The following is a 13,014-nucleotide window of genomic DNA, read 5'->3' on the forward strand; positions in this document are numbered from 1 at the left end:
CACTAGTTTCCCCCCACCCCATCTCCTCCCTAGGGCATTTGTTCCTCATTCACTGATTGCCTAACAACTTGTAAGTAATACAATCAATCATTTTGGACACCTCTTTATGCAAGTCAGAATCAGTGCTCATCTTGGTGCATGAGAGGCCATTATCCAAAAGCTTCTCTTTCTTTCTTTTTTTTACCTTTTATTTGTGCTGTTCTTTGTTTAATATATAACCAGTTTATAGACAGTAAAAGATAAAAGATAAAAGAACAAATACATAAAAACTCAAACAGGGGACACAGAATGTCAAGGGGTTCCCAAGGAGATGCAACATCTAAAAAAATAAAAATAAAAATTACATTCATAAGGCATCAGATACATGGATTGGATGCACTTATACCCCTGCCAAGCATTTATTTCCTGTAATAACAATTATCCCAAAGGTGCTCTATGGCGGTCACTCTTTATATATAATAAGAGCCTTCATTTTATAGCGGAATATTTTCAATATTGTCTTGATTCAAGCATTTATCTCCAGCAGCTCTCTGCTTTTTCCAAGCAGTGATTCACTCATGGGTCAACATAAATTAGTGGTGTGCTCCAAAAATACTTTCATTTCATTTTTTTAACTTGTTGAATTGATGTTTATTTTATTTCAGTTTGTTTAGTTGTACTGAAATAAACAGTAAAGTGAAAAAAATAATCAAAAACAAAAAGAAACGAAAGAGCCAGGTTCTGCCTTTTTCTGCTGCCAAAGCCCCACGGTGTCACTGAGATTTTAAAAATTACAACCTCTCCCACCCTGATCACATAACCCTACCCAGACCCAACCTTACCCCATCTGGAAATGGGGCAGGACTAATCCTCCACTGCCCCTGCCCTACCAGGGCCCAAAAAGAAAATGTATTATTTATTTAGTTTTATTTTATTTATTTAACGTGTTTTGTATACCATCACTCGGTTTCGCCATCAGAACGGCCAGCCCTGAGGACGGCACTGTTTTGTTGTACGATTGCATAACGAAATGCCATCAGCCCATTTTGAAAATGGGACTTGGTACGGCAGAAGCAGGTAAGAATCGCTCTTGTCCCCAGTTTCACTGCTTGTGCAATTTACAACTCCCCGGATGGGGTAAGATTAGGTCCAAGGAGGGAGTTGGGGATAGAGGCATAGGGAAGGGTCAGAGGAAATTCAGTTTTTAAATTTAGGGAACAATTAGGATCTTTTTTCACTGTTTCCAAAAAATTTCATTGACAATTTTTTCCATTAAATTTTCTAATGAAAAAAAATTGTTAATGCTGAGAAACACACGCATGATGTTTATTTTTTATATAATCAATGAAGCTAAAGTTTCTGGATTTAACACAATTCTACTTATTCACAACAAGGATAAAATGGTAATGGCATTTATTAAGAGATAACCAAGAAAAGCATTAAATATAAATGTATTGAGATCACATGATGCGGTGGGCCCAGATGGACATGTGAGCCTGGGCTCCGGGTATCTTACACTAAATATCGAGTACCATCACTGATAGACACCGTGTTTTTTATTGTTTACTACCAAGCAGCATGTTCCATTAGTTTATGGACAGATTTATTATGCATCTACCAAAAGTAATGTCGATCAGATTCTCCAGGAAACAGAAGAAGAAACCACGCTTATCAGATTGCAAAATAGCCACCACAAAGGAGAACACATCGCTGCTCATGGTTAAGGACGTGAATGTAGCAAATTTGATGCAATTTCGGTTCAAATCACAGTTCAAACTTCCATAGCATATTATGGATCACTCTTAGTTATTGTGGAGGGGTAAATAAGTATAATAGAAGATGACTCTGTGGCGGCCGCGTCAAAAATTCAACGGCTGGAGAAATTGTTAGCCGAGCAGTCAGAAAAGCTTGAGGACTTAGAAAACTGCTCCTGGTGCAGCAACCTACGAGCAGTAGGTATACCAAAGAGAGTTAGCTCAAGCCTTAAACATCCCGACAGAGCATGGGCCCATTATCATTGAACGAGTGCATTGCTTGAGGGGTATCAACACAGGACATACCCTGCCTAGAGTGGTGATTTTCAAGCTTTTGAATTACACACAGAAAGTGGAAATCTTACAGGTGTACCACATAATCAAGGAGCTCCGGATGTTTGATCAGTGTATCCTATTGTTTCAGGATGTCTCACCTCGAGTCTCACTGAAGCGGAAAAAATTTGGCCCAGTGTGCACGGCCTTGGTGAATAGGCAGATCTGCTTTGTGCTCCTTTATCCGGCAAGGCTACGGGTATGGCACAAGCATTCTGCTCAACTTTTTGAAACCGTAGGAGAGGCACAAAAATTCCTTGATGGTATACCCAACAGTGGCGAATAAATCACGATGATGACCGCTGTTGCAGGGTTAGTTATCTTCAACTATTATGCGGTCAGCTGGCATTTCCACGTGGGAACTGTGTCTTACGCCTGCTTGATCTTTTGGACTGGAAGTGAATGTTTTCAGTTACCTTCTTTAACCATTTTCTCTTATTAGAGGTTGGACTTTGCAGACCCTGTTTCCTGGTCGGCCTGTGATAATGAGGCTGCCTTAAGATGTCAGTTATCTATAACTTTACAGAACAGGCATAAGATTAATGGTACTGCCAAGTTTCTGTAATTTATATATATACATTCTTGACTGGGGTAAGACACCTGAACACATCCAAGGTGATCTTGGTCTTCCATTGGGGGAAGGCAATTATCCTTTCTTTTTCTTTTAGGGGAGTTCTACTAAAGAGGGTTACTTTGGGGGGGACAAGATATTGTTAAGCAACATGAATATTTTATTTGGGGACTACTGTTACTTTTGCAAGATGCCACGCAGCATAGTATGTGGGGGAAAGTTTTTCTCTGCCACTGGATATGTTTTTTGAGTTCATCGGGGAGACTGCAGCCCGAATTGAGACAGAGCAGTCTCCCTTTAAGTTTAAGGAAATCAGCTTTACGGTGGGCGCAGGATGTATGGGATGGGGACCCCGGTTGAGTTGATCTCATGGAATGTAGCAGGTCTGGCTACTCCGATAAAGCGAGAAAACACGATTGAAAAGGTTGAAAGGGAGTATTGTTTTCCTCCAAGAGACGCATATGTTGGAAAAGGAACATTTAAAACTAAGGAGGCAGTGGGTATCTCAGGAATTCTCAGTACAAGGGTCTATTAAGAGTTGTGGGGTTGCTATTTTAATCCACAAAAATGAATCGTTCCAAATGGAACAGGTAAAGGTTGATCCTGAGTGATGTTTTATTTTAGTGGTGGGAAGGCTCCATGAGAGGAAAGCCCGTACCCATGCTGGTTATGGATGCAGCACCGAGTGGGCTAGTATTCAGCAGTCTCTAAAGGTGAGCCTGCTAAAGCAGAGATTACAAGAATTATTGCATTTCTTCTCAGGTATATAACATAAAAGTTATATTTGCGTATTTGTTTAGAAAGACTTAGGGAGAGTAAATTTTAAAGGAACCTCTGCAGGTAAAGCCTGGCCTATTACAAAATTTGCCGCCTGATATGCAGGTAAACTTATACGTGATTTTGACATGTAGAAGTCTCTATTCAAAAGCCATTTAGATGGATGTTGTAATAGTTATCCATCTAAATGGCTTATCCGGCTATATTCAGCATTTATCCAACTAAATTCTAGCTGGCTAATAACATGGCCATTCATCAAAATGCATTATGGCGTTAACACCATAGTGCATGTGATAATAATGCTATCACACGGTATGGATGCATATTTTGGGAAGGGTGGGATAAGGGAGGAGTTTGGGTGGGAATTATTAAAATGAGGGGTTAAGCCTGTAAAAGAGAGAGAGAGAGTGAGAGAGCGAGAGAGAGAATCTATGAGGCTTTCATAGTAATAAAGTATTTATATCTCTATGGGAGGACCAACTAATAGCTTAAGGTGAGTTGTTGGTGGTGGTTTAGGGTTTATGGGCCAGATTTTCATGTAGAGTGAGACATATGAACAGCACAGTTCACCTCGGTGAACTTTTGACATCATTTGGAGTAAGGAAAGACTCACAAAGATGAAATTTTGTACTGTTATCTCAGCTAGGACGAGAGAACATAGTAGAAATGTCATCTTTGTGAAACTTTCCTCACTCCAAATGAAATCAAATCTTCACCGAGGTGCTGTTCGTATGTCTCACTCTACATGATAATCTGGTCCCTAAACCACCACCAACACCTCATCTTGAGCTATTAGATGGCCATCCTATAGAGGCCAGCCTTGTAGATTCTCATTCATGCTCTCTCTCTCTCTTACTCTCTCATATGTATTTTGATGACTCTATCTGGACTGGGTCTCAATATAGACCTCATGGTTACCTGGATTGAGCTGAGGCGTTCCCAGGGATGGGGAGAGGTTTGTGCTAATGCAGATGCTTTCGCATTTTCAAAAGGTATGTGCCTAATATTTCCCCAAACATTTCTGCGCACAGTATGGCAGCTATAACTGTACATGGGTAGTTTCAGTGGGATAATTTTCAAGGGAAAGTATCCACGTACTTTTCCTTTGAAAACTAGTGTAATTTATGTACATATTTGCCATCTAAATGTATGCAAGGTCATACAAAATTACCCCTCTGTTGTTTACTGAGACCATAACAGAGTTTTTTTTTTTTTTTGCATACACATCTACAGTTTGCTTAATTCATTTCCTTCCGTGCTTTTGCACTGCAGACACATCTGGAAAATAATTATAAAAGGCAGCAAAAGTAGTAAGTGCACCCACTGGGACTTCCTAGCAGAAGAAGACAGATGTGATGTGGGTAGGGACGAGCATTTATTTTAAATGAATAGTTCATCCAAACCACAGAAAGGCCACTTTCAGTGTGTTCCAAATGGAACATTTCTATCGCGCCAGGAAAAAGACTACGGCGCTATTTTTAAAAGCAACATGCTGGTGCAAGAGGAAAATGGTATCACTTTTGCCCCTTTCTTTTTTCAGAACCCCATGGAAGGGGGTAAATGAGGGCTAGGGAAGTCCCTGGTCCTGGGGGGGAAGGCAGAAAAGGGGGTCAGAGGTGCCCGAGGAGACCCCGGCTGGGTTCAGATCAGCCCGCCTGGCTAGGACCTGGCCCCAAAGCTTTCTTTGAGAGGTGAAAGGAGGGACAGGAGGAGCCTGGGGATATCCTGGCTGAGCTCGACTGAGCCCTGCTCGATAGACTCGGGCCCCTCAGCTTTCTTGGGTGGTGGGAGGGGCGTCAGAAGGCCTCGAGGAGGGCCCATTTTGTTTTCTACATCTTTTGTTTGTTTGATTTTTAATGTTTATTTCAGTTCAGGAAATGAACCAAACCGAAACAAACATTAAATGAAGCAAATAAAAAAAAAAAAAAATAACAACAACAACCCTGACATTAAATAATGAAGCAAAGCTAATTTCTTTGGCCTGCACCTCCCCAGCGATGGGGCCCTAAATCAGGTCTTGATCACTAGAAATTTGTCATGGCAAAAAACTAAGGGAGGCTCTTTAACCTCTAACATTGGTGTTTAGAGGATGTGTATTATGGCAGAGGTTTATTAAAAGGATTGGGTGTGTACTTAAGTGATGGTTTGAGGGGGAGCCACTAGGGGGAGCTTCCTTGGGGGTTAATATAAGGATGTATTCCCAGAGGGGAGTGGGTTGTTTTTTTTTTGGTCTTTGGCTTTCTTTTGGAAATTGGAGCTCTAACAGCTCAGTCCAGCCAGGCTAAAGCATGGGAGGCCGGCGAACCATTACTGGGCTCCTAGGAGTTGCTCAGTGGCAGTCTATTTATTTATTTATTTAAAAATATTTCTATACCGTCTTTTCAAACAAATTTGACCAAAACGGTTTACAAGATTACAAATTATAAAAACAACAAAATAACTAAAAATTAATTTTGACTAAAGACCATAAAAATAAGATAAAATAAAACCAAAATAACAAGTAAAATAAAATAATAGAAGGAAAAAAAATACAATGTATCTTTATAAACCCTGCTCCTTTAAGCATAACTATACTATTTTTTACAAAAACAAGTAAAAAGCCGGAAAAAAAAATAGGATATCTTAGAGCCTGTGTCTCATAGAGACCAGAACCTTAAGAGATAGGTAGTTAAACTATCAATATGAGCAGATGGTATATACCTTATTGTGGTTAGGTGTTCAAACTATCAAGGTCTCCAAAAGCTATCTTGAATAAATGAGTTTTTACTGCCTACTTGAATTCATTATGGCTGGTAATTTGCCTTAAAGTATTAGGGAGTGAGTTCCACAACAAGGGTCTTGCCACTGAAAAGGCTCTTTCTCTGGTCATATTTAGTCTTGCCAGTCTAACTGTAGGAACATCAAGCAGATATTTAGTTGCGGATCTAAGATGTCTAGCTGGTTTGTATAACCGTAGAGATGTACAGAGCCAAGTTGAATCTGGGTCATGAATTAAAGAATGAATTAAAGAGAGAACTTTATATTTTACACGAAATTTAATCGGAAGCCAATGTAACTTGAACAAAATAGGAGAAATGTGATGTCTCATCGGCGAACCTACTAACAAAGTCTAGGAGCTTAATGGACCACAACAGCTTTATGGGAATCCTTTGGAAAGTGGATGAATTGTACTGATGGCACCATGATTGAGAAGAAGTCCATGAAAGGATGTGAACACTAAATATTATCTGTTGAAAGACTATGTGATACTATATGATCTCACTAAAGGTTTGGAGGAAGAGTATTTTGTTGTTGTTCTGCTTCTGCTGGTACTAAAGCAATGTTGCAAACTTGTGTTTCCTGATTTGTTCACTGAATTTTAATATTGTTAAATCTCTGACTGCTGGAAACCCCAGAAACATTTTTTATTTTTGTTGAAAATACCTTTTGAGTGAGATCCTCCTTTATCCCAAGGTATGGGGTCAAGAGAGGCATCTATCAGTCCTTGGAAGATATTGGGGTGCTGTCAGAGGGGTCACAGGGGGGAGAAGGGTTTTAAGGTGTTTTCTCCATGCAGCTTGAGAATTGCAGCCTTTGCCTCAGTGCTGGGTCCACTACACCCTCTGCTTGCTCATTTTTGCTTGTTTAACTCAAAGAGACTAGTGCTTAGTTCCCAAATGAGCATCAGACACAATTTCTTTCAGAAGCTGCAGTTTCCAGATCAAGTCAAGATCAGAATTCTAACTTCAATGGCTTAAGCCTTAATATTCCCACTGAGGAAAGAGTGTCACATTAAGAAAAAGACTTTTCGTACCGCAAGCAAAACCTTTTGGAATCCCTATTTACAGGCATAATAATCTCAGCCCAAAGGTCAGGGCAGCGCTACATGCAATACATTTAAAGCTCTAGGCTAACATTTTACTTATCAATGTGAGTAATGGAAGATTGGGGAGGGAAAGATGAATAAAGAGACTTGTCCTGTTAGAAACTGAAAGGATAACTTTTAAAGTATAGCGCATGGCCCCATAGTCATGAATACACAGCTGTGTGCAGATCTACCCTAGTTTGTTATAACCATCATATATGTGTTGGTTATAAAATATGCATAAATCTACCCTGCAAATATTCTCACATACATATAGATACTCACAAATATATAATTAAGGGGGTCATTTTCTAATGGGATCGCACGCGATAGCTAAATCGGGGCGGAGTCGGGGCAGCGTCGGCACCGGAAGAAGAGGAGTCAGGGCGGCACTGGGGCAGATGCGGCAGAAACATCGCTGGCTGCGAAAAGGTAAGAACCCTTATCGCTGCCAGTAGCGCGCCCAATAGCACCACCTTTCACGATGGCGCTATTGGGTGCGAAAGCCGGCAGCAATAGAACCCGCTTTGCCCCCCCTTCCCCCGTTAGCACTGGGATTCAGGAAGCCGCGGTAGTTTGGAAAATCCGGACCTAAGTTAGCTGAATAAGTCTAAAAAAAAGCCATACCTATGCAAGTAAATAAGTAGGCCGGATAAGCCTCAAAATGTGCTTCTAAGCTAGATAAGTAGCACTTTTTGAGACTTATCTGGTTAAGTAACGGTGTTTAGCGGCTTCCACTTACCCGGACAATTTGGAACATTTCCAGCTAAATGGTACTGAATTGCTGAATGTGTGAATGCATATATGATGCATGAAATGTGTGCATTTTTCCAATCTATTTTAAAATTATACACGCAGTTAATTTACATGTGAAAATTAAGCAGGACTTACCTGCATAAGTCCCTATTTACATGTGCAAGTCAGCAAATTTTCTAAGTGTGTCAAGGAAATTAACCCATTTACTGATTCCTCTACCAGTTCACCCAGTCCATCTCCAGGCCGTTGAAACCCTGGATTCTTCAGCCTAAATTTCCCCCAGTTCCTTCAGACCTCCCACCCAGCCAATAATACCGTACAAACATGTTTGATATCACTTACACGAGATAATCAGCAGATGTGAAATTACACGAGTATGTTGCCAAATCTACATGCTTAAGTCTCTTTAAAATAACAGTTTATGGGGCTGATGTCATAAGCAGCGGTAAAGCTGCCACGGGTTTCAGCGCAGGTCTTATTACATCGGCCCCCTACACGCGTATACGTTGGCCTCAATCCCGGAATGCCCCTAGAACACCCCTTTTTTTGATATGCATGTATTGGCACATGAACCCTTATTTACTCGCGTCTGTTTGTTGTTTATAAAATAACATGTGCACGGGTACATGCAATTTACTCACGTTTACGCTCGTTTTGCCATGCTCAACTTTTTGAAAATTCACCCCATAGTCTGATGTATTCTAAATTATCTAAAACAGAGTATGAACGCTTTGTATGCGTAAAATTTCTAGGCCAGGATTATCAATCCTCAAGGGGGCGCAAATGTAAGATAAATTATGAAGTTTTCAATAGTGGAAGAAAAAAAAAGGCAGAAGGACCTAGTTCTTGCTATAAGAGGGAAATAAATGTGAGAATGGAATAACAGCATAATGCATAATCAGAGTAAGAGAAGAAGAACATATGGGGAAAGGTTAAGAGGAAAACCTTATTGATGGGAATCCCAGATTTGCTTTACACTGATCAGGAGGGAAACAAAGAAAAGGTTGCTTTGCATATAGGGAGGATAACTGCTGTCTGAGAAGGCCTGTGAGGCACATGGAAAGTGAGGAGATTATCAGGGGAATTCAGGCAAACTCAGCTAGTGAAGCTCTTTGTGGTCATTAGTGGTTTGCTCTAGAGTTTAATTAAACTGTATATCCGTCAAAGGGGGATTGCATATGAACTAGTGCCACTTCAAAATCATTTGAATGTATTTCTTTTTTTTCATTTACAGTACTTTCTCTTTTTCTTACTTGTTTGGAAGTTCATGAATTCTAAAATTTCTTATTTTTGAACAAGGCTATCTTGACAGTAATGAGGCTCGATACTGTTTCACAGCCCGTGCTGACATGCGGAACAGGCAAGCACACATTGCACTCTGCTTGATTTTTTTTTTTTTTAAATCGTTATGTTTTAATTCCCTGAGACATCAAATTCCACGACATACACATTTTATTAGGTAAGTACATTTCTTTCTGTTTTTTATTAGCCCAGTGACTCATTTTAAAATAAGTGTGGAAGAAAATATGTGTTTTTCTGTAAACATTAGACCATCTACTTTTCCATCTCAAACAGAGAATCAAGAATCAACTTAACATTCTCTTCTTCCATCATGGCAGATAAATTACTGTGGTTTCTTTAGAATGAGCAAGTTATTACATGAATTGTTAGCCTCAACGACTTTCCCAAGTTTTACCAGGCTTCAGAAATATCTATCAGGACTACAACTTAAACTTTCTTATTTTGTGGGCGGAGTCATTAGTGAGCACCTGGGTAACGATGCATTGGATAGGCATTGTTTGCTTAGTGTTTCCTAGAATTTGATTGACAACATGTCCTTGAAACTTTAATCAAATGATGTCTTTTATCTCCTTCATTTTTCCACTGATTTTGGTGATATAGGGAACAATGTGCTTCCTGGCACAAAGGGAAAGGGAGGCAAACTGGCATGGACACAATAAATCTTACTCAGAGACGATACATAAAAATTCAGTCGGCAGGAAATCTCGGAAACGATGGCATCCCTGGACCAGACCGTATAGGAAAAATTACTCCTACATCTCAAATCTGTCAGTCTGGGATTGCGACTGAGTCCCGTGCCTCTCTCTTTAGCACTCTCTAGTGACTAAGGGGATGAGTCCAAGCAAGCGTGGTAGCATTCCTGATACTGGGAAGGTTGTGGGTAAAAAATGAGGTGACCTCCCGGACAAAGGCAAAATATATCCAAAATACATTTTCCACACAAATGAAAAAAGAGAGAGAGAGAGAGAAAATAGCTGTATTTACTTACAGGTGTCAGGTTTGAGATGACTATTTGTGATTCCAAAGTATTGAGGGTTTTCTATCACTGGGATTTTTGTCATTCCGATGATCACGGCATCTGGGCCTCCTTCAGAAGAGGAGGGTGTATTACTTCCATTGGATATGTGATGGAGAGGACTTGCCGAATCATCGTCATTGCTGATAACAGAAGATGGGCCTGGAAAAATAAAAGAAGAAAAGAATTTTTATTTTGTTCTTCAACATATACCTGTTTTTTTCTGTAGCCTGATCACCTTCTAATGGAGCGATAGTCTACTCTGTGTTAAAGGGCAGCACGAGGAATCAGGACTACAGCTCCTGGGTTCTAGTCTTTGTGTGGCTTTTGCAAGACACCAATCCAGTGTAAGCTAATATCTAGAGTAAATGTTATCCTGAGGCTTGTTTTCTTACAATCACCACATCATTGCTTTCCCCCTCATCCCTCTAGTCCTCACACTCGTAATAACCAATACGAACCATTCCTCCGATAAAAAGATGTTGATAATTTCTTTCTGTGTCTACCGATTTATTCTATGTCAACTGAGTAATAATTATATTAATAATGTTCTTTTTCTTCTCTTCCCTTCAGGAGCTGACAAGTTGAAGGATGATAAAGCAGAGATATTAAAATGTAAGACATTATTCTCTGACATATTCGGAACCAAGTTACAGTACATTTAGCACGGGCCTTTGCAAATACTTTGCAGCTAAATCATTCTCAACAGAATTAAATTAATGTCTTTCTTTCACGAAGCCAACATAAAGGGACTGATTAATCAAGGTCTTTTCCCACAGACATAAAATGGGAGAGAAGCCTTGGTGAATCAGGCCCACAGAGAAAATAGAATGAGTGGGCTGCAAAGCTCTCGCGCATCCTTTCTCTGTATTAGTAACCAAAGGCCTCGCAAAAGGCTCTAGGCAGGCAGAGAGGAAGGGATGGGAAAATGTAAAAAACTAGCAACATTAGGGGGTAATTTTGTAAAAGCCTGCATAAATTTGTGAGGTGTTCCACACACACATTGTATTAATTTTCAAAGTGAACTTACATGTGAAAGTTTGCTTTGAAAATTATCCTGTCAAAACTCCCCAAACAAGTTACATCTGCTAATTTGAGTAGAGAGTTATTATGAGAAAATTAACATATACACATGGCATAATTGAAAAATATCAAGTAGATTATAAATCGGCCACGTGCATAAATCCTGGGGTTTATGCGCGTGGCCGGGCCTTAAGCGCGCCAGGCCAGTTTTCAAACGGGCCCGGCCATGCACATAAACCGTGATACGCGATTAAGTGCCGGGGCCTGTAAAGGGGGAGGTCCTGGGGGTGGGACGGGGCGGGGCTGGAGGCGGCTGGCACAGTGGACATTTGCTGCTGTGCCGGGGAAGCGCATGCTGGCAGTGAGCAGCAACTTAAAAAACAACAAAAAAAAGGAAGGTGCATTACATTTAGGGGATGGGGAGGAGAGGGGAAAAGGAAGGGTAGGTGGTAGGGAACTAGGGAAGGCCAGGATGCATTGCCGCACAAAATTTGCAAAACTGTACCCCCCCCCCCCCCCCAAATGCGCGTGTGGATTACAAAATCAGTGCATCCATGTGCGCGCACCTCAGAAAATCTACCCATATATGTGTAACTCCAAACTCTGCCCCCAGAATGCTTCTCCATTAAGCACATAAAATTCTGCAAATACAGGATGTATGCATCTAATTTTGCATGCATATTGGCTAGGCAGTTTTCAAAAAGGCCATTTCTCTGGGTATAGCACTTGTTTTACCTGAAGTCCCCTTGGAAATTACCCTTTCTGAAGACAATTTTCAAATGGTTTCGCCCAGGTAACATCAGTGGCTGAAAATTCCCCTCCTCCTCTCGGTGTAAAAGAGTGCACAGTGTTTCACAGTTCTATGTTTACCAGCTCCAGAAAAGGGGTGGGGGTCAGGGATGGGAGAAGGTTAGGGCCGGCAGGCAGTGCACAGAAATCTCATTTTGGAATCCCTAAAGTCTGCTTTGTGGCCCTGATTTCGAACTGGTCCTCCAAACTCCCCAGGGAGTTTCCCTTTGAAAATGAGCTTGCAGGCCCATGAGTGCAAGGTAATTACATTTCCTTTTTGTTTTCTTTTTTCCCCCAAAGTAACCAATGGTCTGCTTGCAACGTGCATATTTTAAAAATTGTTGCCATGTACAAATTGTGACCTGTCACTGTTGATAGGACATCTAGTCACAGTAATTGTGTGCATTTTTTCTGTGTCTTCAGCTTTACATGCATATTCCATTAGGGCTCATAATTTTGAAGCGTGTAAGAAATTGCTATTACAATTAAAACTTCAGGAGGCTTGGAAGTTGAGCTTCTGCACCAGGTTGAATTCATTTAATCAGCAGGTATTAATGTTTACATGTGTTTATTCTGTGTTTGGGGACTTTTGTGTCTTGCTTTGCATTTTGTCAAACGAAGAGCCTCAGACATTTACTAAGCATTTTTCTCATAGTCACAGAATGAAAGAAAAGCCTTAGTAAAAATCAGGCTCTAATAATTCTAAGCAGTATTAAAAGACCAAACAATTGCAGTTGATATTAAATGCAAGTATGTTATAGATATTTCATGGCAGGATTTCTACACAAACAGCTATCACCAGAAGTAATATATATCTATGGGAACAGTGGCATCTAAAAAATGCAGCATGGTATGCCACAGAATATTCTAT

The 13,014-nt window shown here is 40.4% G+C and overlaps 1 protein-coding gene across 1 annotated transcript in view; it reads right to left on the bottom strand.

Moving 5' to 3' along the window:
* The window catches only part of LOC115099230 (BDNF/NT-3 growth factors receptor), a 239,516-nt gene extending 228,721 nt beyond the window's left edge, over nt 1–10,795 (bottom strand). The window contains exons 1-2 of the mRNA XM_029616695.1: nt 10,771–10,795; nt 10,305–10,493 (exon numbers count right to left, since the gene is read on the bottom strand). Of these exons, the coding sequence (XP_029472555.1) occupies nt 10,305–10,493; nt 10,771–10,795 (214 nt within the window). The remainder of the gene's footprint in view (nt 1–10,304; nt 10,494–10,770) is intronic.
* Between the last annotated feature and the right edge of the window lie 2,219 nt (nt 10,796–13,014).

The sequence above is a fragment of the Rhinatrema bivittatum genome, chromosome 1, assembly GCF_901001135.1.
Source record: "Rhinatrema bivittatum chromosome 1, aRhiBiv1.1, whole genome shotgun sequence".
Taxonomy (NCBI): Eukaryota; Metazoa; Chordata; class Amphibia; order Gymnophiona; family Rhinatrematidae; genus Rhinatrema; species Rhinatrema bivittatum.